The sequence below is a fragment of the Oncorhynchus nerka genome, linkage group LG25 (genome assembly GCF_034236695.1).
Source record: "Oncorhynchus nerka isolate Pitt River linkage group LG25, Oner_Uvic_2.0, whole genome shotgun sequence".
NCBI classification, from domain to species: Eukaryota; Metazoa; Chordata; class Actinopteri; order Salmoniformes; family Salmonidae; genus Oncorhynchus; species Oncorhynchus nerka.
Window position 1 is genome coordinate 34,906,071 of NC_088420.1, and position 26,614 is coordinate 34,932,684.

Consider the following 26,614-nt stretch of genomic DNA (forward strand, 5'->3'; position numbering starts at 1 on the left):
ACTCCAGTACATACACTACAAACTAGTGACAATATCACCCCATTACAGACATTCAACAGTTTTCTTTTGTCACATCAGACCACAATCCAAGTGCCAATCCATTGAAGAACCAGGGTAAGGGGATCAGTGTACTGTACTGTTCAGACTTAATTATATATTTAGGACATAATACTGCCATAACAGAACATCTTAGAACATGCTATTCCACTAACATTAACAAGATACTGACCAACCAAAACTATTTCTACAGTGCATTCGGGAAGTATTCAGACCCCTAGACTTTTTCACATTTTGTTACGTTACAGCCTTATTCTAAAATTGATTAAAACTTTTTTTTCTCCTTCATCAATCTACACACAATATCCCATAATGACAAAGTAAAAACTGGTCTTTAGACATTTTTGCAAAAATACTGAAATATCACAAGTATTCAGACCCTTTACTTAGTACTTTGTTGAAGCACCTTTGGCAGGGATTACAGCCTCGAGTCGTCTTGGGTATGACGCTACAAGTTTGGCACACCTGTATTTAGTGAGTTTCTCCCATTCTTCTCTGCAGATACTCTCAAGCTCTGTTAGATTGGATGGGGAGCGTTAATGCTCAGCTATTTTCAGGTCTCTCCAGAGATGTTTTATCGGGTTCAAGTCCGGGCTCTGGCTGGGCCACTCAAGGACATTCAGAGATTTGTCCCGAAGCCACTCCTGGGTTGTATTGTCTGTGTGCTTAGGGTTGTTGTCCTGTTGGAAGGTGAACCTTCGCCCCGGTCTGAGGTCCTGAGTGCCCTGGAGCAGGTTTTCATCAAGGATCTCTCTGTACTTTGTTCCTTTCATCGTTCCCTCGATCCAGACTAGTCTTCAAGTCCCTGCCACTGAAAAACATCCCTACAGCATGATGCTGCCACCACCATGCTTCACCGTAGGAATGGTGCCAGGTTTCCTCCTGGCGTGACGCTTGGAATTCAGGCCAAAAAGTTCAGTCTTGGTTTCATCAGACCAGAGAATCTTGTTTCTCATGGTCTGAGAGTCCTTTAGGTGCCTTTTTGGCAAACTCCAAGCGGGCTGTCATGTGCCTTCTACTGAGGAGTGGCTTCCGTCTGGCCACTCTACCATAAAGGCCTGATTGGTGATATGCAGCAGAGATTGTTGTCCTTGTGGAACGTTCTCCCATCTCCACAGAGGAACTCTGGTCCTCTGTCAGAGTGACCATCGGGTTCTTTGTCACCTCCCTGACCAAGGCCATTCCCCCCCGATTGCTCAGTTTGTCCAGGCGGCTAGCTCCCAGGAAGAGTCTTGGTGGTTCCAAACTTCTTTCATTTCAAAATGAAGGAGGCCACTGTGTTCTTGGGGACCTTCAATACTGCAGACATTTTATGGTACCCTTCCCCAGATCTGTGCCTCGACACAATCCTGTCTCGGAGCGCTACGGACAATTCCTTCTACCTCATGGCTTGGTTTTTGCTCTGACAAATATAGACCTAAAAACCTGCTTTACTGAGGTAGGTTTGAACATTTACAACAGTAATAATGGTTTAAGAGCTGGTAGATATCAGGATATAACATGTTTCTCTATAGATCATTCTACAAATCTAACCTAATGCTTTGTTGCTGCACTGTGAACAATGGGACCATATCATTTGACGGCTCCTGGAGCACGGTGACCAACGGCACTTTGTACTTCACCAAATGCTGTGACCTCTTTAATAACACCGATTGTAACTAGGCCATCCTGTAAATCTTATGTTGATTACCAGTGAGTAGATTAACTTATTCAATTTATGTATATATTTTTCATAACTTTTATTCACATTTTATTGTATATATTTATACTGTAAATAATATAGAGTAAACTCTGTCCTGAGAATACAAAATGAAGATTAAGCATGTACAGATTAAACCAGCCCTTTGACATGTTATTTTTAAAAATATTTATTTCTTATGATTCACCCTTTCATTCAAAGTGTCAGAAGACAGATATTATGAAAATAAATGTAAAGAAATACTGAATTGTATATTGATTGTAAATTATAACATTGAGTAAATCTGTAAATACAGTACGTAAAAATATGAGTATGAACGTTTGACAAGAATGGTATGTACACTTTTATTTTACAAAATCTGTTGGCACCACATAACATACCAAATATTACAGTGTCATGGACATTCATTTCAGTAGCACTCTGCCAACAAGCACACACATATACCTCACTCACTCACTCACTCACTCACTCACTCACTCACTCACTCACTCACTCACTCACTCACTCACTCACTCACTCACTCACTCACTCACTCACTCACTCACTCACTCACTCACTCCAGTACATACACTACAAACTAGTGACAATATCAACCCATTACACACATTACAGACATTTAACAGTTTGCTCATGTCACAACAGACCACAATTTTCTTACAGTATTTTTGACACGGTCATCTACAGTTCATGAATAAGTAAACACCAGAAGTGTGAATGATGTGAATGCATATCAATTACAGTCATAAAGATAAGCTACCAGGTGAGCTACTGCTTTACTGTGACCATGGGCCAGGTCTAACCCAGTTTTTACATGGTTCTCATATTATATAGCCATGTCTTTCACTTTGTAAGTTGACTCATGCGTGTAAATGGCACTAACAAAGTTAGTGTTAATTTCTATAAGCCCCTTCCCATTCTTCAACACTCAAAGCTTTGTCAGTTACATATCACGACAAGTGCCAATCGTTTGAGGAACCAGGGTAAGGGGATCGGTGTACTGTACTGTTCAGACTTAAGCTGTGAACATATTATTTTCTAATTAACAGATTATGGGGTTTATAAAGTTCAACAAAAATGAACTGAACTACAAAAACCTGACAATTTTCAAAAGGCAAGAAAACATTTGCAAAAAATGTGCACAAAAACAAATTCTCAGTAAAGAGGCAATATTGTCTTTGCTCAGTATTTGGAAGAGTGCATTGCATAGTTTTAGGACATAATACTGCCATAATAGAACATCTTAGAACATGCTATTCCACTAACATTAACAAGATCAAATTACTGACCAACAAAAACTATTTCTACAGTGCATTTGGACAGTATTCAGACACCTAGACTTATTCCACATTTTGTTACGTTACAGCCTTATTCTAAAATTGATCAAATTGATTTTTTTCTCCCTCAATCTGCACACAATACCCAATAATGACAAAGGAATACAGTTTTTTAGACATTTTTGCAAAAATACTGAAATATCACAAGTATTCAGACCCTTTACTCAGTACTTTGTTGAAGCACCTTTGGCAGCGATTACAGCCTCGAGTCTTCTTGGGTATGACGTTACAAGCTTGGCACACCTGTATTTGGTGAGTTTCTCCCATTCTTCTCTGCAGATCCTCTCAAGCTCTTTTAGGTTGGATGGGGAGCATTGCTGCACAGCTATTTTCAGGTCTCTCCAGAGATGTTTTATCGGGTTCAAGTCTGGGCTCTGGCTGGGCCACTCAAGGACATTCAAAGACTTGTCCCGAAGATGCCACCACCATGCTTCAATGTAGGAATGGTGCCAGGTTTCCTCCTGACTTGACGCTTGAAATTCAGGCCAAAAAGTTATCATGTTTCTTGTTTCTCATGGTCTGAGAGTCCTTTAGGTGCCTTTTGGCAAACTCCAAGCGGGCTGTCATGTGCCTTCTACTGAGGAGTGGCTTCCGTCTGGCCACTCTACCTCCGTGACCAAGGCCATTCTCCCCCAATTGCTCAGTTTGACCAGATGGCCAGCTCTAGGAAGAGTCTTGGTGGTTACAAACTTCTTCCATTTCAAAATGAAGGAGGCCACTGTGTTCTTGGGGACCATCAATGCTGCAGACATTTTTTGGTACCCTTCCCCAGATCTGTGCCTCGACACAAACCTGTCTCGGAGCTCTACGGACAATTCCTTCTACCTCATGGCTTGGTTTTTGCTTTGACATGCACTGTCAACTGTGGGACCTTATATAGACTGGTGTGTGCCTTTCCAAATGTCCAATCAATTGAATTTACCACAGGTGGACTCCAATCAAGTTGTAGAAACATCTCAAGGATGATCAATGGAAACAGGATGCAATTTCGAGTCTCATACCAAAGGGTCTGAACACATATGTAAATAAGGTTTTTCTGTCTTATTTTTAATACATTTGCAAAAATTCTGAAAACCTGTTTTCACTTTGTCATTGTTTGGTATTGTGTGTAGATTGATGAGAGAAAAAAATAATTTAATCAATTTTAGAATAAGGCTGTAACGTATCAAAATGATGTAAAAAGTCAAGGGGTCTGAATACTTTCCGAATGCACTGTATGTCCAAGACATATACAGTACATCACAGATGTACAAGGCAGTTGGTGCACTCCAATCCCCTTGCATCTGCATCAAGCTATTAGATTGCTGCTTACAGCCACCACTTTTCATCCAGCACCATTGTTTCAACCACTTCATAGGTCTATTCTCCTTTGCAGGGGACAGAGCACTTGGTTCTGAACCTGAGGTGAATCACTGTGTCCCATTTCCTTAGTGCTGGAAGTTGAAGAGACCTTAAAAGTACTGTACCTCCACTCAATTAACCAGTTCAGCAGTTCAACAGTAAGCTGGAGAAGGGGAGTATCTTACTACTGATTGTGATTGAGAAATTCACAGTATTGTTACACAACCATCCAACAGGGTCAGTCATTGACCTATTCCCTAGATTTGAACTAATCTCCCTGTTTTTCTCTTGGATGAGGACTTTTCAGGCACAAAGTCTGCTGCATTTTGTTCAATGGCCATGCTGGTCATCTTAGCTTCAACCAAACTAAATACGGTAATAGGTGACAGGAAAACAAAGTTGAATGTTTGCGTGAAGGAAAAGGGAAGCTGTTTTGATATGTATTCCCTTTTGTCATTTTTACCTCATAACACAACTTTGAGTCTGTCATCGGCATTGGGTTTGGCTGTGGACTTGTTTTCTGTCTCCCCAGTCTTTCTTGGCACCTTTGGGCTGGAGGTTGACTTTCTGGTTGTCAAGGGGCTGTTAAGTCCTTTTCTCTGTAGCTGGGGGCTGGATGAGAGCAACTTCCTGTTGAGCTGAGGGCTGGATGAGCCCAACTTTCTGCCGAGCAGGGGGCTTCGGGAGACTTTGATTTTGGGGGGCTGCTGCAGGGTGTCCATGGGCTTCAGGGTTCTCAGGCTGAGAAGCCCACAGTAGTAGTTACACTGATGCTGAGTCAGGAACTGCTCAAACACCTTAGGAGAACCATCCTCTGTAAGGCCTTGATACCTGCAATGCAGAAGTAATTTCCTTAGAGTTGGATAAGACGATGTGGACCAACTGGTAAAACATTTGCACGAATATATGCCTACTTAAAGCATCAACAGAGTTGGGGAGTAGTGAACTACATGTAGTTCAACTGAATTTAACTACATTTTGCCGTAGCTTGGTGGTAGTTGTACTGAATTCATATCTAGGTAGTGTTTTCTCTAGTTAATTACCTAGCTACTGGAAATACACACTACCTTTTTTTGCAAAAAGATAAGAAAATATGGGTGAAGTAAGCAATCATTTCCTTTCTTTTTCGGCATCAGATCTGCTTAATTTTCACTTGAAATATTTAATAGGCTAAATTACACATTATGTTAACTTATGACCCCAGAGTTATTTGTTCTTGCAATTTGTAGTTTGACATTTCAGATTTACATATGATAATAAAAAAGAAAAAAGTAGTGAACTACTTTTTCAAAGTAACTATAGTTAAGTAAACTCGATTTTTCTTAAGGGTAGCTGTAATGTAGCTTAACTTCTTCCAGTGTGAAGTAGCTTGGTAAACTATATTTTCAGAGTAGCTTCCCCAACACTGAGCCTTAATGTGTAATTCCATATGACAACCTAAATATGTAATGATGTACAAACCCCTTCAATTTTGTGACGATTCTAACTTTAGTGATCTTTGGTCCAACACCTGAAATAAACAAATAACACGGATCATTTTGTTGTTTGAACTGCCTTTTTTCATCTTTTTCTTTTGAGAATGACCTTGTCTGCTAGTCTTTCTTACCCTCCAGCCCAGTGACCAGTAAGTTGCCGTTTGTCCATTGGTGGATCCAATGCTGGAAGGAGCAGCATTTCATTTCCACCTCTGAGGTGGCTCTGGTGATCAGCCTGCCTTTCGCATCCATCATACAGTACTTGAGGAAGATGTCCTTCAGGTCAGCCTCTACAGTGGCATATGGGACCGAGTTGGCAGGGCGGTACATCAGATAAAGAGGGCTTACTCTGTGTAAGCATGCAGAAAAACAAAGGGAATGAATGACATAACCATACTCTGTCATTTTTTGTCATTGATTTACTCATACTATTGTGTATTGATAATGATCATTGATAATGATCAAAATTTGAATTGCAGTCATTATATTACTTACTCCAGTGAAAAGCCAAAGTTTTCAATCACCCTCGCCTCAGCAGCAAAGATTTTGCAATACTCCCGAACTGTGTTTTGGATTTTGCACTCCTGGTGAGACAAAAGGCAAAGACGCATTGCATTTGTGTCACATTTGTTTTCCCATATGCTTTTTCTCTATAATCACCAATTCAATGTTAAACTAGTGAAAACCAATTATGCACTGATATGCACCCTGGACTCTTTTTAATTTCTTAAATCTGTACCTGAATGTCCTCATGATGTGATGTACAGTAAGACTCACCTGCTTAGTAATTTCCATGTTTCTCTCTGCAAGGTTACTGTCCTCATTGGTCCCATAGGCGATGGGGTTTTGTACTTTGATGATGCAGTTGGTTCCGGACTCAAACACAGGGTCCAGGCCATAGATGACCTTCACCCTGCAGGCCTTGTGTGCACAGCCCTCTCCCAGGTGGGCCTCTTGTGTCATGATGCGCCCAAAGAACTTCTCCCCCCAGTATCCCGGGTCTGCTAGGCCTTTGGTGAATAGCATTTGAGTCATTTCTATCTCTTCTCCAACTGTAAAGGATGCAATATGAATGTCAGAAACTCTCTACAGGAGTAGTAACATTGTGTTATATCATAGCAATAAGGTAGTCAACAATACAGTATGTTTAAGTTATTTAAGCAATAAGGCCTGAGGAGGTGTGGTATATGGCCAATGTACCACGGCTAAGGGCTGTTCTTTGCGCGATGCAACGCAGAGTGCCTGGACATGACGCAATACAGGTAGTGTTTTCAGTGCCTGGACACAGCCCCTAGCCGTGGTATATTGACCATGTATCATAAACCCCCGAGGTGCCTTATTGCTATTATAAACTGGTTACCAACATAGTTAGAGCTGTAAAATAAATGTTTTGTCATACCTGTGGTATACAGTCTGATATACCACGGCCGTCAGCCAATCAGCATGCAGGGCTCGAACCACCCGGTTTATAATACTGTATAAACCTCCTCAGTGCCTATGAGGCTTACCTTCTAAATCCTCACGCAGGAAGTACTCTGAAAGTACTGCAGAAAAACAAAAAAACAAACACAATTAGTAACTCATGGAATAAATGGTTGAAGTAATGTTGTGGGATTTGAAATATGCCATTAGGTTAACATAATTTACAGTCTACGCTGAGAAGGAAGTCAGTTGAATCAGTCCCAAATTCGTTCTTGATTGTGCAGCCGTACACCCCACAATCTTGACTGGATGTCTGGACGATGGCCAGCGCTACTTGGCTCTCATCTCCTCCACTGGGAAATAAAAGAAGATAAAAAGGTTGACGTGACACAAGATCACAGCATATTCAATAATGTATTCACCTCCACAAGAGGTCACTGTGAGACTGAGACAGACAGTAGTGCTGCGTGCCATGCTTGCATGAGGGGAGATTTTGCTGACCTAGCAGCCAATAGCACAGATTTATATTTTAAAGCCCCCTGGTGAATAGTGAAATAGTGTCTCAGTTTTCAGTGGCTGTGTCTGGCCAAAGCTTCACCTCCCTGTGTCAGTCAGGATCAGAGCTGTGGGCTCCCTTGTCACATAAACTGGACACCTCCCAGAGTGAGAATGAGAGAATGACATGGCTGTGTGATAAACCCGCTGCTAAAATTAAAGGCTGTCCATCTTCAGAACATTAGTTCTTCAAATATAGCACAGGGCCCAGATGAACCAATCAATGGGGCTATTAATGAATGCTTACAGTAATACTGTACAAAGCAACTGTTTTCAGAGGGCAGGTGTCTATTACTGTAAATGCACGATGGCTTTGATCAGAGTGAATATAAATGCCATGTCACCGCTAGATAGATGTATTGGAAGCAGTTACTGTAAACTCTGGGTTGGGAGATGCCCTAGGGATTTACCTTCTTTTCACCTCAACTATCTCTTCCTCGTCCCTGTACCACTTGATGGAGGAGTCACTGAGCACGTTGAAGAACTGGCACCAGAGTTTCAAGTGTCCTGAGGCATCTGGGAAGGGCTCTCCCCTGATTTTACGGATAACCTGAGGAGCTGGGTGGGAGGACACCAAGGTAAAGATATACTGTACATGATTTCCTCTAACGTTTCTACATTCAGTAGCAGCTTCCTGATCAGCTCCTCCTGATAGGATACACCAACACCAAGAGATGGACATAGAAACAATATTGGATTAATCTCATACATTTCCTATTTTATTGTTTTACCTTTGAAGGGGTTCAGCTTCTCCTTTTCAGGAGGTTTGACCTCAGTCTTTGGGCTCTCTGGCTCCTCTGTGTTGGTCTCCACAACTTTAGGCACCTCCAGAGTTGCCTTCCTACGGCTCAGCAGAGGGGAGCGTCTCTCCAGCGGTGGGGTCTGTGAGCCTGCTGGGGCCTGCAGGAATGCCGCCCTGCGAGCCTGACTGGGCGACAAGTATGGAGTCGCCTCCTTGACCTGGGTGTCCAGTGGGCTACCACCCACACCCAGCGCCACCACTACCCCTTCTCCCTCTCTGGGGATGAAGATCTTGCGGCGAGCTCCAGACGCCAGCTCCTCAGGCGTGGCAGAGCGGATGAGGGTCAGACTGTCCCTTCTTTTCAGCTTGGGGCTGCTCTCACAAGACAGGGAGGACGTTGGGGTGTCTCCACCACTCTGCTCCAATCCTGCCTTCTCACTGTTAGCAGGGTCATCCACAGTAATGGCAGGGGGAGTCCTGGACATTAACCTACGAAGAGTACTGGGACTCCTGGGGGGTGTTGGGGGTTTGACAGCAAGCCTCTCAATAGGGGTTCTTTCTCTTGGTTCATCGCCAATGATGTAAGACTCTATCCTTGACTCTTTGAGTGGTTTTACCTTATCAGTTTCTGTAATACTGAAGGCCTCAGCTTTTTGGATTGTTGTTTCTTCTGTTGGCATTACGGGTTTATATGACACAGAGGGGATATTGTCTATCACGCTACGTTCCTTTGTTTCTATAGTCTGTTTTTGAGGAATACTATGGGGTTTGTCAGACTCAGGGGTAGAAGAATTTTCTAAATCACTCTTGACCCCCCTGAGCATAGCCACGAAGGATTCTGATTCTTTACTCTCATTTTTAAGAAGCTCTTCGCTTTCAAAAGGGCTATCCTCACAGATTACAGAAATAGGAGGGACCACAAACAGAGGCACTTTGGGTACTTCCTCCGATGTTCCTGTATCTAAGACGAGGGGCTTAACTTGTGGATGCTCATGGTCTAGTTCACTATCATCAGAATATGAAACATTTCTTTTAGGAATTAACTTATTATCCGTCTTTGTGAGGCACTCACTATTCGTTGGTTTCTCTGCCGTAGGCGTTTTTGCCTCTTCAACTGGTGTAACTTCCTGCACTTTCTCCATTGGTTCGATGATAATATTATTCTGCTTACTTTCTTGAGTGGGTGTCACATCAATCATCACTGGGGTAACAGCTGCACTTTTTTCTGTGATCATTATGTCTAAAACATCTTTTGCATCATCCTTTTGGAAAATGGCTGACTCTGATGTAGGTTCATTGGGTGTAATACGTATTAATGGCTGTGTAGGCTCTTTGACTTCTGGTTCCGTAATCTCTATATTTGGTATAATCGTTGGCTCCTCTTTTGTCTGTTGTTCTGTCACAATAATTTTGATTTCTGGGATTTTAAGAGCAGAATCTACAATTCTAATCTCTGTTACATTTCTAGAATATCCACCCAGATGAGTGGCATTAGCCTTTCGACTGGTAACTGATGCTGCCACTGGTTGCTCAGCGGGCACAATGGCAGAGCCTCTCACAGGCTGTCTCTCTGAGTGGCTCTTAGATTCACCCAGCATTTCTACCTTTATCTCGGTCACAATGTCAACCCGTTTCTCCATAGTGAGGGTTGGCACCTCATTTCTCTGTAATCTCACATTCTGGTTGCCAAATGGACAGTCCACTAACCTATTCTCCAAAGCAGGAGTACATTCCACTTTTAAGGCACTTTCAACACTTTTCTCTAAAGCTAAGAGAGATTTCCTTTTTGTGTTGAGATCATGGTCCTCTATGCTCTCCCCTGCCACAGGAGGGTATTCATCTGGTATTTTTAGATCTCTATTCTTTAAACTCTTTTGCAGCAAAGTGGGAGAAGATTCCTCCAATCTTTTGAAATGTATCTCCTCCTCCTTGTTATGTATTTTCTCTTTACTCTCCTCTAAAACCGGGATGCATTCTATGTGTGCTTTTGAAGAAATTGTCTCTACATTCTCTTGCAAAGTATCAATATACTTGTCTTGGGACTTAGAATCGTGTGTACTAACTTTATCATCCAAAGTAAGAGTCTGCTGCTCTTGTGTTTTAAAATGGCATGTTTCAATTCTCTCTTCCACAGCAGGTGTTTTGATATCAAATATCCCTGCACTCACATTTAAAGTGGGGCATGGTTGATTCTCTGCTTTGACATCACTTTTCTCTTCATGATTCTTATAGACACTTTCAATGCCCTTGTCATCCACATGCATTTCCTTCTCTTTTTCACTTTCGATGAGGCACTGGCTGACTGTGGGTGGGACATTATTGTTAGGAGCACTCCCACTGTCATCCGTACTAGTTAGGTTTGACATGTGGGGACCTGCTCCACTGCTGGGGTCTGGGTTCCGTGTAGAGTCAGATATACCCTGTTTGTGTAAATCTTCAGTTTTACCATTTAGTCTTGTCACCTGATCAGTCCCGGGTGAAAACACTTGGATGTTTATCTCATGTGGGGCTGAAACAACCATGTGGGGGACTGAGTCTGCCTGGGTCTGATCCTCGGCAGCCTTGAGGCAAAAACAAACACAGCTGTTTAGTACCACATAACATCAAACACTCACATGGTATTTGTAAAGCCCTGAACAACACCATAATTAATGACAACACCATGATAACTACTATGTTAGGATTTAACTTAGTGGTAGCTGATATAATCATATTATCTTGTGACTATGAATCTTTATCGACATTTAGCTTTGGAGAAGTATCACAAACCAATAAAGATGATCTGCAACGAAAAGGGTTTTTAAATCATTGACAAACTATTTGTTATGGCCAACCACATGACCAAGGCCAGTATGTTCACCTTTGACTATTGAACACTCAGTGCTTCTTTAAGACCGAGGAAAGTTGTTTTCCATAATAAATCAGTTTTAAAGAATGACCAGAGATATAACATAATTCCAGAATATTTAAAGATCCATATCAGAGTTTGGTAACACTTTATTTGGATAGATGGTTTGTAGATGTTCCGTAGATATTCAATAACTGTCAACAACATTTCAACTATCTACTATCCCTAGCCCTAACCCTAATCTTAACCCTTACCATAACACTTAGTCTAAACCTTTACTGTAACCTTAGCAAGTAGATTCTTATCAATAGATAGTTTGTTGATAGTATGATCATCTGAAGATAAAATACAGTATGTGGGAATATCCCAAAAAAGTGTCACCCAGAGTTTTCAACATTCGTGAACTGTATAACCTTTGTGAATATGTTAAAATCGGCAAATGTGTACATAATGTTTGTGTGACCACGGACAATTAAAAAAAAATGTTTACGACCGGTCAGTTTTCATGAACTCTCCCTTACCCATATCGAACAGGATCAAGGTTAATTGAAACCAAGTGTTGGAAAATGTCAAGTGTTTAAAAACGGACAGCTTTATCTGCACCAGATAAGGTAAACGGTTCCTCATTTCTTCCACACAAGGAAAAAACCTGGATCCCAAACACTGCTACTGTATTACATATGGCAGTCTAATAAGGGAAATAATCATATGATCTGATGATACAATTAAAGAATCAATAAATTAAACCATTCTATCGTTTATTTTATTTCATGCTTTTCTATTTTGCAGTAACGTATTTAAAGGGGGACCATGTGTTGGGATAATTCAGATGTTTTCTTGTCAGGTACAGTAGGTTAAAGGATGCTGGAAATGGACCTGTTGTGTTGAAGTTGGGGCTTTCCCCAGTCCTTTAACAGGTGTGTTGCTTGCACAGTGAGCTGAATGAATGAGTGCATATCTGTTGGCAAGGGACTATCATCCCACCTCAAGTGACTAATGCTCAAAGTAATTTGCCGTTGCTGAGCACATGCTTAGAAAATGTAATTGTCTATGGGGAAATAGGGACAACACGTGACTTTAACATAAAAGTCATAAATTATATTTGAAAGCGGAGCCTTTAAAAAGTAACATTGCCTGTGGCAAAAGCAATTTCCATGTTAATTAAAACAATCAGATGCATAAATGTTTTATTCTAATGCAATATTTTTCCTGGATTACAGGTTTGTTTGAAGAACAGTATGTCGTATAAATATCTGAATAATAAGGTTTATCATTTTGAGGAATCTATCTACAACTTCCCCTGGCTTTTTTCTCAGGTCATTCGTTTTCTTATGTGACGTCAAACAGACCCCTTACAGTTCCATGACATGTTAGAACAGGAGAGTCCGAGTTGTGTTAAATGAAGAGGAACTGGTGTCATGTTCAGTCTAAAAAATGTTACTCTAGCACGAACAAGGCCTCTTTAACAGAATGTTTAGTCTTGTGCACAAACAAAGTTCTGTCGATTGTTATGAGTTCCTCCAATTGATTTGCCACAACTTCTAACATTAACTGGCCACAACAGGAAAGGGGAGTTGCAGTTCCACATTATGGAGAAACATATCCACAAAACCATGGTTTGTGTGAAGAGTGGAGAGCAGCTCCCCTTACTGCATGTTCTAATGTTCTAATCCAATATAAACACAATGGGCAGCAGACTTCCAGGTTAATTGGAATTAGCACCGTAGGGGACAAATAGAATTAGTGCCATAATGTGTCACACTGGCATTGAGAGAGATGTTGATTCTAGTTACATTACTGAGACATTAAACAGAACCATATCAGTTTGCCAGTGAAGTTAGTCTATGATGTGTCATATAGTTGTGTTGTGTACGGTATAACATTACATTGAACAACGTCAGTAAGTTGTGGGCAGGACTACAATCAAACAACCATTATATATACAGTACCAGTCAAAAGTTTGAACACACCTACTCAATCAATGGTTTTTCTTTGTTTACTATTTTCTACATTGTAGAATAATAGTGAAGAAATCAACACATATGGTATCCTGCAGTAACCAAAATAGTGTTAAAAAAATCTAAATATATTTTAGATTTGAGGTTCTTCAAAGTAGCCATCCTTTACCTTGATGACAGTTTTGCACACTCTTGCATTCTCTCAACCAGCTCCATGAGGTAGTCACCTGGAATGCATTTCAATTAACAGGTGTGCCTTGTTAAAAGTTCATTTGTGGAATTTCTTTCCTTCTTAATGCATTTGAGCCAAATTGGCAATTTAACTGCACCTCAGATTGCAGCCCCAAAAAATGCTTCAGAGTTCAAGTAACAGATACATCTCAACATCAACTTTTCAGAGGAGACTGCATGAATCAGGCATTCATGGTTGAATTGCTGCAAAGAAATCACTACTAAAGGACAGCAATAAGAAGAAGAGACTTGCTTGGGCCAAGAAACACGAGCAATGGACATTAGACCGGTGGAAATCTGTCCTTTGTTCTGATGAGTCCAAATGGTTCCAACCGCCGTGTCTTTGTGAGACGCAGAGTAGGTGAACGGATGATCTCTGCATATGTGGTTCCCACCGTGTAGCATGGAGGAGGAGGTGTGATGGTGTGGGGGTGCGTTGCTGGTGACACTGTCAGTGATTTATTTAGAATTCAAGGCACACTTAACCAGCATGGCTACCACAGCATTCTGCAGCGATACACCATCCAATCTGGTTTGTGTTTAGTGGAACTGTTATTTGTTTTTCAACAGGACAATGACCCAAAACACACCTCCAGGCTGTGTAAGGGCTATTTGACCAAGAAGGAGAGTGATTGAGTGCTGCATCAGATGACCTGCCCTCCACAATCACCAACCCCAATTGAGAGGGTTTGGGATGAGTTGGACCTAGGGCTGTGGCTGTCACAAAATGTAATCAGCTGGTGATGGTCAATTACTGTCATGTATTGTCATGTTATGTCTTGTTCCTGTTCTTTCTCTTCACTTCGTTTCCCCCTGCTGGTCGTATTAGGTTACCTTCTCTCCCTTTCCTTCCCCCAGCTGTTCCTCATCTCCTCTAACTACCTCGTTTACTCTCTCCCACCTGTTCCCTTTTTTCCCTCTGATTAGGTCTCTATTTCTCTCTCTGTTTCTGCTTCTGTCTTTGTCAGATTCTCGTTTGCTTCACCCTTGTCCCGTCCTGTCGTAATCTGCCTCTTCATCAGATGCTACGTGTGATCAGGTACCTCTGTCCTCTACAACCCGCGCCTACCCGGAGAGACCAGCAGTCTGTTGCCGCTAACCCTGCTATTCTCCTCTGCTGCTAGAAGGGGACTCTCCTGTAAAGATCAGAGGACTTTATGATTTATTTGTCGCCCTCTCTGCGGGTTGTCTATTTTGTCAACCGATACATCTGAAGAGGATTTATGTCTTCCCTGTGTTTGGACATTAAAAGATTCTGTTTCTGTTAAACCGCTTTTGGGTCCTCACTCACCTGCATAACAATTACCGTCGGTCTCATGGTAATTGCCTATTAATTAACATAAAGGAGTTCCACACATGCAAGCTGCTGATGCGTGCCTTTTAAACATCTACATTTTAAAAGTCTAAAGTGTAATAAATCCATTTAATTGCCTGTACACCGTCACAATAAATCCATTATTCATTTTAGGCTGGTCTTTCCTATGAAACATTACAATATGAAGAAGTGTTATTTTATATTATATGATTTTTAATTTTATATTACATGATTTTATAGTAAGAATATAATTGAACATCACTGAATAAAATTGAAAGAATATTTTTCCTTGCTAGTGCGTGCATGGCGCTGTTATTCTGTATTCAGCTTAAATTGTGATCATTTGAAACAGGTTATATGCTTGATTTTGAGTTATTTAAACATGTACGGGCTGCTTGATTTTGAGTTATTTAAACATGTACGGGCTGCTTGATTTTGAGTTATTTAAACATGTACGGGCTGCTTGATTTTGAGTTATTTAAACATGTACGGGCTGCTTGATTTTGAGTTATTTAAACATGTACGGGCTGCTTGATTTTGAGTTATTTAAACATGTACGGGCTGCTTGATTTTGAGTTATTTAAACATGTACGGGCTGCTTGATTTTGAGTTATTTAAACATGTACGGGCTGCTTGATTTTGAGTTATTTAAACATGTACGGGCTGCTTGATTTTGAGTTATTTAAACATGTACGGGCTGCTTGATTTTGAGTTATTTAAACATGTACGGGCTGCTTGATTTTGAGTTATTTAAACATGTACGGGCTGCTTGATTCCACATTATTGATGATGTAAAAAACTAGAGTGGTTATCTCGCCACCATGACAGGGGGTCAGCAGATGTGTCCGGTTCCTTCTCTTCCATAAAGCAGGTCATCGCGGTGTCGGCACACACTTACAACTTTAGTTGTTCTACAAACGTTGAGCTATATGTTTTGATTTTTAATACATTGTAAGACTGCGTGATGAGACTCTAATGATGATTTGAAAAAAGTAACTTGAAAGGCATGAGCTCTGCTTTCTTATTGCGCAGTCTGTACACACTCCAATTGTCTCTCATTCACAATTTGGTAACTTGATAATACCTTGAATTTCACGGCGGCATCCCCTTTGTGGCCATAATGCACCCTAAAGAAATGCATGCCTTTTGCAGCCCGGAGTACTGCATAGTGCCCTTCTCCCTGAGTGTTCTGCGCAATCCGAAGCTCCTCTCACTCACACGGCTCTCTGTCATGTGATCGGGTCTTTCTCACAGGCTACAAGTGAAGACAGTCACATCGGGGACGCACCTGCACGTGTCCTTATCCAACTCCGAGGTGCATATTGAAGATATTGGAAGAACTGTCCACATTTACTTTTCGTCAGCCAACAAGATGAGTAGGCCTAATGAACAAAAAAAAAAGCACTAGACTATGTACCATTATCATGCACCTGTATCGAAACAGGGGCAGCGGGAAAAAATGCATGTCATCTATGCACTTTCCCTGTGGTTATTTAAAACAAATGTAACATTTTAATGTTCATGCCAGCCAGGTAGGCTATACTCCTGTTGTAAATGTGAGCAATGTGCTTAATATAAGGAAAGTTCGACAAATAAATATAGCAGTCCTAGCCTATAGAAAGCTGATGGGATCCTCGTATTTTTATTAGTGGCCATCACTCTGTTTTCTTGCGCAATTGCATAGCCTATAGAAATGTTGTGCAACATGAGCGCATGGGCTCTCATGAAGTGTTTGATTAAAATTTTCAAATACATTTGCATTGATGTCAGAGTGATTAGAGGGACAATAGAGTGCTGAGTGCCAGGCAGTTAGCAAGTTTGGTAGCGTCAGAGCTTGGAGAAGCCTAATTACTGTGACAAACGGTAATGTGGAATTTGACTGCCTTCATGACTGGTAACCGCCGGTGTGGCGGTAAATCGGAGACCGCAACAGCCCTAGTTGGACCATAGAATGAAGGAAAAGCAGCCAACAAGTGCTCAGCATATGTGGGAACTCCTTCAAGACTGTTGGAAAAGCATTCCAGGTGACTACCTCATGAAGCTGGTTGAGAGAATGCCAAGAATGTGGAAAGCTGTCATTAAGGAAAAGGGTGGCTACTTTGAAGAATCTCAAATATGAAATATATTTTGATTTGTTTAACACTTTTTCAGTTACTACATAGTTTGATGTCTTCCCTACTATTCTACTTTGTAGAATATAGTAAAAATAAAGAAAAACCCTTGAATGAGTAGGTGTGTCCAAACTTTTGACTTTTGGGGGGGGTAGATCAGCTTTAATATTGTGGATAGATGATTATATTATCCAGCAGAGCTAATTGTTCAAATATAATGATATTTCATTGTCACAACATAATGGTTGGATACGCCTATCTGTCTTCAGTACATGCAAATGTGTGCTAATACAACCCTAAGAGTTTGACAGTGAGATAGATTTAGAGTTTTGTCATTACCATCAAAGCACAATGAAAACAGTGCACAGAGAATTACAGAATGTTTTTCATTTCAATTTCTAGGAGTTTTTGTAAATACACATTTTTTTCATCTTATCCAATCTCCCTGAGAATTATTTGTATTAGTCAACACCAGACTGACTGCCCGAAATGGTCTCATTATTTTATACAAGTTGGGCAGATTCCCTGTTTCCCCCACTACATTGCTTGAGGTGTTGCTCTCGAGTGATACTGATGCATTGAAACCCACACTCTCAAGAGTCTAGATAGTCTGACAGAACCTGGTTGACACACTTGCCCCCATGTTGCTGATAGTTTCTTGGTTAGTGTGTTCTGTCTGTTTTAGACAGTACAGTGGCTACGAACACACAACTAACAAACTAATAGTCTCTGTTATGATTCATCTGCATTCAGCATGTTCTTTGGACTTTCTCTAGCTATTTGCTGTGGCTTAATCATATGTACCATTTTAGCTGTTGGCCTGAAGTGGTTAGACTCAAGTCTTGTTGCACAAATGTACAATCTATAAATAGCCTTTAAGTGGCTCCCTACTGCAGTGTGCAACTGAGCGGTCAATGTAATCTTAGAAGCAACAAGGCACAACTTACCTCACTGAGGGCTGGAGGGGCAGACATGGGCACTGTCTCTGTAGTGTTGCTGATCACCTCCAGACATACATCCATGGCCCTCTGCTCAACATGCTTCAGTGAATGAGGCACATTCTCTGGTGCTCTTTTGGAAGCTGAAGGGGGTTCTTCTGGGTGTGAAATAGTAATTCCACGCTCGTGTTCATCTGGGTTTAGCCGCTCCAATGAATCTGGCTGCTGGTGTGGTAACAGAGTTATCGGGGCTTTCTGTAGCCTATCTACCTCCATGGGTACTGTCTCCTCTGTGGGGGTTTTATACACCTCTGGTTGACCATCTTGCTCTTGTGGATGTGGATGGGGAAGGCTAGGGTATGGCTGTGTTGGGGCTAATGTATGACCTCTCTCGCTCTCCTGACCTTTCACATGATGATCATGAGAAGCATGATCCTTCTTGCTCTTACCAAAGAAAAAGTATTTGACTGAGTGGAGCACATTGGAAAGAGTTTCCTGCATGTGGTGGTGATCGTGATGATCTCCCTCCTTGTGGGCATGTGTCTTAGCCTCCATTTTGACTTCGGAGGCTGTGTCGCTATGTGCTGTTGTCCTATGCAACTGTTCTGCTTCTCTTGCTCTTTCTTTTTCGCTCTCAATTGACAGTTCTCCTCCTCTCATTTTCTCTCTTTCCTGTTCTCCAAGAATCCTCTCTCTCCCCTTTTCCTCTCTCACATCCGTTTCAGGATCAGCAGTAGTAGTATCCATTGTCTCCGCTGCCAATGTTTCCTCCACTTGTACAGGGATCTTTTCTTCAGCAGTCTGCGAATGAAGGGTATCTGCCAGAAATTGAGACAAACTTATCCCTCCATCATATGAATTTTCTCCGGTGCCCGGGCCTGTATGACTACTGCCTGGTCCTGTATGACTACTGCTGACAACACCAGAATCTACACCATTTGAGATCTTTATTTTCTTTTTGGCTTCTCTGGTTTCTCTGTTGGGAATTTTGCCCCCATTCTCTGTAGGTTTTACTGGAGCCGGTTCACTGGCTTTAGCACTGACCCCATTAGGTTCTTCAACAGCAGGTGATAGCTGCTCCACAGCCTCTTCCCCCTGGCTGACTGTGATCTCCTCCCCATCTGGTGGTGAGGAGGGGACGCTTGAGGACCGGCGTTTCCTCTGAGATGGGATCGGGCTTCTTCGGAGAGGCTGCTGTTCCAGAGGCTCTTTCTGGATGTTCTCCTTGCCCCTTTTCCTGCTCTCCTCCAACTCCCTCTTCTTGTTCTCTGCCTTCTGTTTCAGCTTGGAAAAGAACCTCTGGTGGATCTTGTACTCGCTCATGGTGCCTACCTCCAGAACCCCAGAGCAGGAGACAATGCCTTTGCTGTTCCTGGCTGAAGCCTGGTAGATGGCTGCATCATCCACTGTGCAGCTGCAAAAAGAGGCTCAAATAATTTAAGGAACTGTGCAGGCATCATTGAGCACAAGTTCAAATAGAAAATCCAAATTTTAATTGTTGAATTATATGGTTTCGGGTATATGGTTTTCTCTGTCTTACTTACTTGTAAATATGGAGTGTGTGAGTTTTTCCATTGCAGACAATTTTATATTTTGGAAGACCGCAGTATCGGTCCAACTCCATGTCGTCTCGGTACCACGTCAGTTCTGGGGCTGGGTTACCTATGGACATCACATGGAGATGGTACATCACAGACATACAGTAAAATATAATGACTTGGTTTAATACTAAAATATATATATTTTTGATAAGATATTGATAGTTTCATGTTTATCTCTCATTAAGAGTACGCCCTCATTATCCTCATTTTTTAAATTTACAAGTTACCCTTGAGATTTACACACAGTAGCCACTAATCATTAAATAAAATAGGAAGTTTTGAAATGAAATTGTATCAAGAACAAAGGCATGTTTCAGACTGTTGCATCATAGCGGTATGCAAGGCCACAAGTTTTACTGCTGTAGTTGAAAAGCAGCCAACCCAAGTGCCAGAGGGAAGGCAACAGCAAAACCTGCTTAGATTTTCAAACCTATTTTTGTCTTGATTCTCTGCGCCATCATTATGACATTGCATCATTTAGTCTCAGCTGCCTTTATTTTTTAACTGCTTTTTTTCTTTTCACGTTTCTTTTCACGTAATACGCTTTAGAATAATTGTAAAGAACAGGAAGGCCTGCACACTTTATGCTCCCAATTTACTGATATATTGACTATTCTTGTAGAGTGCTCACATCCCAAAATATACACATTTCACCTCACATGACCATTACACACATGCAATGGTGGGTGAGGAAACAATTAAATTCACTTTTGCGCATAGTCAATCATAATTTTTCACATAGGTACATATGGTCATATCGGATAATATACATACAAATGTGTCCAAGTTAAAGCCTAGGCAACAGTAAAAAAAAAAAAAAAAGAGATTACATTGTAATACCCGTCCATATGACCATTACGCGCAGGACGCGTGGTGGCCATAGTTATAACTACAGTGACTTACACTACAGAACCAAAAATATGTGGACATCTGCTTGTCGAACATCTCATTCCAAAATCATGGGCATTAATATGGAGTTGGTCCCCCTTTTGCTGCTATAACAGCCTCCACCCTTCTGGAAGGATTTCCATTAGATGTTGGAACATTGCTGTGGGGACTTTCATTCAGCCACAAGAGCATTAGTGAGGTCGGGCCATTGGGCGATTAGGCCTGGCTTGCAGTTGGCGTTCCAATTCATCCCAAAAGTGTTCGATGGGGTTGAGGTCAGGGCTCTGTGCAGGCCAGTCAAGTTCTTCCACACCAATCTCGACAAACCATTTCTGTATGGACCCTGCTTTGTGCATGGGGGCATTGTAAGGCTGAAACAGGAAAGGGCCTTCCCCAAACTGTTGCCAAAAAGTTGGAAGCACAGAATCGTCTAGAATGTCATTGTATGCTTTCGTGTTAAGATTTCCCTTCACTGGAACTAAGTGGCCTAGCCCGAACCATGGAAAACAGCCCCAGACCATTATTCCTCCTCCAACAAACTTTACAGTTGGCACTATGCATTGGGGCAGGTAGCGTTCTCCTGGTGTCCACCAAACCCAGATTCGTCCGTTGGACGGCCAGATGGTGAAGGGTGATTCATCCCTCCAGAGAACAAATTTCCACTGCTCCAGAGTCCAATGGAGGCGAGCTTTACACCACTCCATCCGAAGCTTGGCATTGCGCATGATAATCTTAGGCCTGTGTGCGGCTGCTCGGCCATGGAAAACCATTTAATGAAGCTCCCCGTGAACAGTTCTTGTGCTGACGTTGCTTCCAGAGGCAGTTCGGAACTTAGTAGTGAGTGTTGCAACCGAGGACAGACTATTTTTTACGCGCTTCAGCACTCGGTGGTTCCATCTTTGAGCTTGTGTGGCATACCACTTCATGGCTGAGCTGTTGTTGATTCTAGACATTTCCACTTCACATTAACAGCACTTAGAGTTGACTGGAGCAGCTCTAGCAGGGCTAAAGTGTGACGAACTGACTTGTTGGAAAGGTGGCATCCTATGACGGTGCCACGTTGATAGTCACTGAGCTCTTTAGTAAGGCCATTCTACTGCCAATGTTTGTCTATGGAGATTGCATGGCGGTGTTCTTGATTTTATACATCTGTCAGCAACAGGTGTGGCTGAAATAGCCGAATCCACTCATTTGCAGGGGTGTCCACATACTTGTGTATTTATCGTGTATTTCAAAAACAACTTGTCGCTAATAAGATCAATGAGATGGGGATAACCATCTCACTCCAGGGATGACCCATGGCAAGAAGCCTCCAGTGATGATCCATGGCACAAAGCCTCCAGTGATGATCCATGGCACAAAGCCTCCAGTGATGATCCATGGCACGAAGCCTCCAGTGATGATCCATGGCACGAAGCCTCCAGTGATGATCCATGGCACGAAGCCTCCAGTGATGATCCATGGCACAAAGCCTCCAGTGATGATCCATGGCACAAAGCCTCCAGTGATGATCCATGGCAAGAAGCCTCCAGTGATCAACCATGGCAAGAAGCCTCCAGTGATGATCCATGGCAAGAAGCCTCCAGTGATGATCCATGGCAAGAAGCCTCCAGTGATGATCCATGGCAAGAAGCCTCCAGTGATGATCCATGGCAAGAAGCCTCCAGTGATGATCCATGGCAAGAAGATCCAGTAAGGAGTCATGGCACGAAGCCTCCCACGACGGCCTCCAGTCTGGAGCCTCCAGCGACGGTCCCCAGTCCGGAACCTCCAGCGACGGTCCCCAGTCCTGAGCCTCCAGCGACGGCCTCCAGTACGGAGCCTCCAGCGACGGTATCCAGTCCGGAGCCTCCAGCGATGGTCCCCAGTCCGGGGCCTGCAATGAGGGTACCCAGTCCGGGGCCTGCAACGGAGCCAGTGGTGGAGCGGGGTCTGCGTCCCGCACCTGAGCCGCCACCGCGGATAGATGCCCACACAGACCCTCCCCTATAGATTCAGGTTTTGCAGCCGGAGTCCGCACCTTTGGGGGGGCCTTAGAGCCTTTATATGTCTCTATTTCGTTTGGTCAGGGTGTGATTTGGGGTGGGCATTCTATGTTTTTGTTTTCTATGATATTGTATTTCTATGTTTTGGCCGGGTATGGTTCTCAATCAGGGACAGCTGTCTATCGTTGTCTATGATTGGGAACCATACTTAGGTAGCCCTTTCCCTCCTTTCAGTGTGGGAGGTTAACTTTGTTTGTGGCACATAGCCCTTAAGCTTCACGGTTGTTTTGTATTGTTTTTGTCGGCGTCATTTCTAATAAAAGGAATATGTACGCTCACCACGTCGCGCTTTGGTCCTCTTCATTCGACGGCTGTGACAATTACAACAATACTGAATGAAGCTTTTATTTTAACTTAATATAATACATCAATAAAATCAATTTAGCCTCAAATAAATAATGAAACATGTTCAATTTGGTTTAAATAATGCAAAAACAAAATGTTGGAAAAGAAAGTTAAAGTGCAATATGGTGCCATGTAAAATTGCTAACGTTTAAGTTCCTTGCTCAGAACATGAGATAATATGAAAGCTGGTGGTTCCTTTTAACATGGGTTTTCAATATTCCCAGGTAAGAAGTTTTGGGTTGAGGTTATTATAGAAATTATAGGACTATTTCTCTCTATACCATTTTTTAAATTTCATATACCTTTGACTATTGGATGTTCTTATAGGCACTTTAGTATTGCCAGTGTAACAGTATAGCTTTTGTCCCTCTCCTCGCCCCTACCTGGGCTCGAACCAGGAACACATCGACAACAGCCACTCTCGAAGCATCATTACCCATCGCTCCACAAAAGCTGCGGCCCTTGCAGAGGGGAAGAACTACTCCAAATCTCAGAGCGAGTGACGTTTGAAACGCTATTAGCGCACATCCCGCTAACTAGCTAGCCATTTCACATTGGTTACACCAGCCTAATTTCGGGGGTTGATAGGCTTGAAGTCATGCATTGAAGTTCAAACGCACGAAAGTGCTGTTTGAATGAATGCTTATGAGCCAGCTGCTGCCTACCATCGCCCAGTCAGACTGCTCTATCAAATATCAAATCATAGACTTAATTATAACATAATAACACACAGAAATATGAGCCTTTGGTCATTAATATGGTTGAATCCGGAAACTATCATTTCGAAAACAAAACGTTGAATCTTTCAGTGAAATACGGAACCGTTCCGTATTTTATCTAACGGATGGCATGCCTAAGTCTAAATATTGCTGTTACATTGTACAACCTTCAATGTTATGTCATAATTATGTACAATTCTGGCAAATTAATTACGGTCTTTGTTAGGAATAAATGGACTTCACACAGTTCGCAACGAGCCAGGCGTCCCAAACTGCTGCATATACTGCTTGCATGGAACGCAAGAGAAGTGACAGAATTTCCCTAGTTAAGAAATTCGTGTTAGCATGCAATATTAACTAAATATGCAGGTTAAAAAATATATACTTGTGTATATAGCCACAGTGTCTCCTGACCCCTCCTGTCTCAGCCTCCAGTATTTATGCTGCAGTAGTTTATGTGTCGGGGGGCTAGGGTCAGTTTGTTATATCTGGAGTACTTCTCCTGTCCTATTCGGTGTCCTGTGTGAATCTAAGTGTGCTTTCTCTAATTCTCTCCTTCTCTCTTTCTTTCTCTCTCTCGGAGGACCTGAGCCCTAGGACCATGCCCCAGGACTACCTGACATGATGACTCCTTGCTGTCCCCAGTCCACCTGGCCATGCTGCTGCTCCAGTTTCAACTGGCCTGGGCCCTAGGACCATGTCCCAGGACTACCTGACATGATGACTCCTTGCTGTCCCCAGTCCACCTGGCCATGCTGCTGCTCCAGTTTCAACTGTTCTGCCTTACTATTATTCAACCATGCTGGTCATTTATGAACATTTGAACATCTTGGCCACGTTCTGTTATAATCTCCACCCGGCACGGCCAGAAGAGGACTGGCCACCCCACATATGCTCTCTCTAATTCTCTCTTTCTTTCTCTCTCTCGGAGGACCTGAGCCCTAGGACCGTGCCCCAGGACTACCTGACATGATGACTCCTTGCTGTCCCCAGTCCACCTGACTGTGCTGCTGCTCCAGTTTCAACTGTTCTGCCTTATTATTATTCGACCATGCTGGTCATTTATGAACATTGGAACATCTTGGTCATGTTCTGTTATAATCTCTACCCGGCACAGCCAGAAGAGGACTGGCCACCCCACATAGCCTGGTTCCTCTCTAGGTTTCTTCCTAGGTTTTGGCCTTTCTAGGGAGTTTTTCCTAGCCACCGTGCTTTTACACCTGCATTGTTTGCTGTTTGGGGTTTTAGGCTGGGTTTCTGTACAGCACTTTGAGATATCAGCTGATGTACGAAGGGCTATATAAATAAATTTGATTTGATTTGATATTGCTTTTAAAGAAAGGCATTGATGTTCATGGTTAGGTACACATTGGGGCAACGACAGTGCTTTTTTCGCGAAAGCGCTTGTTAAGTCATCACCCGTTTGGCGAAGTAGGCTGTGATTCGATGAGAAATTAACAGGCACCGCATCGATTATATGCAACGCAGGACACGCTAGATAAACTAGTAATATAATCAACCATGTGTAGTTAACTACTGATTATGTTAAGATGGATTGTTTTTAGATACGTTTACTGCTAGCTAGCAACTTACCTTGGCTTCTTGCTGCCCTTGCGTAACAGGTAGTCAGCCAGCCACGCAGGCTCCTCGTGGAGTGCAATGTAAGGCAGGTGGTTAGAGCTTGGACTAGTAACCGGAAGGTTGAAAAAACTAATCCCGAGCTGACAAGGTAGAAATCTGTCGTTCTGCCCCTGAACAAGGCAGTTAACCCACCGTTCCTAGGCCGTCATTGAAAATAAGAATGTGTTCTTAACTGACTTGCCTAGTTATATAAAGGTGTAAAAAAAAAAAAAAAAAATATTTAAAAAAAAAAATCGGCCCCAATCGGTGTCCAAAAATACAGATTACCGATTGTTATGAAAACTTGAAATCGGCCCCAATTAATCGGCCATACCGATTATTCGGTCGACCTCTAGTTCTGACCTTAAGGAAACATGGTGGACAAACGGTGAATCCAATACAATTCTCTTATCAGTAATAGATTATCAGTATCTCCCCCCTCCTAGGAGTCTTAACATGTTCAATAACAATGTATCTCAGAGAGCTGATGTTGTGACGAGCTTCCATGAAATACGCAGCTATAGGCGTTTCTCTGATCAAGAGTCCTGATATTACTCCTGTGTTCTGCAATCCTTGTTTTCAGATCTTGTTAAATTTTTTCCTACATAGCATAGACCACAAATAAACTTGATCAGGTATACCATATTTTTTGTGGAACACATAGTGATGCCTGTAATCTTAATAATGGCCTTGCCCGTGATAGGGGAATTGAACTTTTGCATTTGTTCGTAAAGTTACATGGCCGCATCTGTAATTATCGTTTGGCACATTTTGTCTAGGAAGGTGCTATGCAGCGTTGGTGGAAGATCAGACCTCACCACCATTTGACTGATGTTGGGGGCGCTTCTGAAAACAGGCTGCCTAAGTATGGTTCTTTAAACGTCTTTTCCAGTTGTGGATCAGTGCTCAAGATGTGACATTGTTTTTTAATGATATGGTTTAACTGTTTGCCACGTGGGGAGTATTGAAGGAAGCATTGAACTCGTTGGTCAGGGGGTTTGGGGTGGATAAGCATTCATGAGCAGTCATAAGCATTTTGAAGTAACTTGTCTCTTTGCATTGTCTTCTGCAAGAAGAGCAAAAGCCAACGTTTCTCATTATTTATCGCCATTCTCACTTCATGTTTGCATCGCTGTTTAGAAGTTGGTTTGTTTCTCCGCTTTCTCCAAATCCTCAACTATCTAATGCATTCCAACACACATACACAACTCTGAAGGATGTAGGCGTACCTGTAACCACACATGTCAACTTCACATTACAATTCTCTGACACAGCCTTGGATTTAACGGTGGTCTCAAATACAGGCTGGGTGTCCTCAGTCAGCTGAGCCATCACACCGAACAATGTACTCCTGGAAAAAGAAAGGGTGC

General features: G+C 42.3%; 1 protein-coding gene across 1 annotated transcript; it reads right to left on the reverse strand.

Annotated features, from left to right (window-relative positions):
• Positions 1-1,910: 1,910 nt before the first annotated feature.
• Positions 1,911-26,614, reverse strand: LOC115109423 (titin-like). The gene is made up of 12 exons (XM_029634309.2): positions 26,474-26,614; positions 19,571-19,688; positions 18,036-19,440; positions 8,615-11,186; positions 8,294-8,441; positions 7,554-7,681; positions 7,415-7,450; positions 6,684-6,958; positions 6,402-6,490; positions 6,038-6,255; positions 5,893-5,941; positions 1,911-5,262 (listed from the first exon to the last, which is right to left on the reverse strand). Exons 1-12 carry the CDS (start codon positions 26,574-26,576, stop codon positions 4,896-4,898), a joined length of 5,508 nt encoding a protein of 1,835 aa, XP_029490169.1. The 5' UTR covers positions 26,577-26,614; the 3' UTR covers positions 1,911-4,895.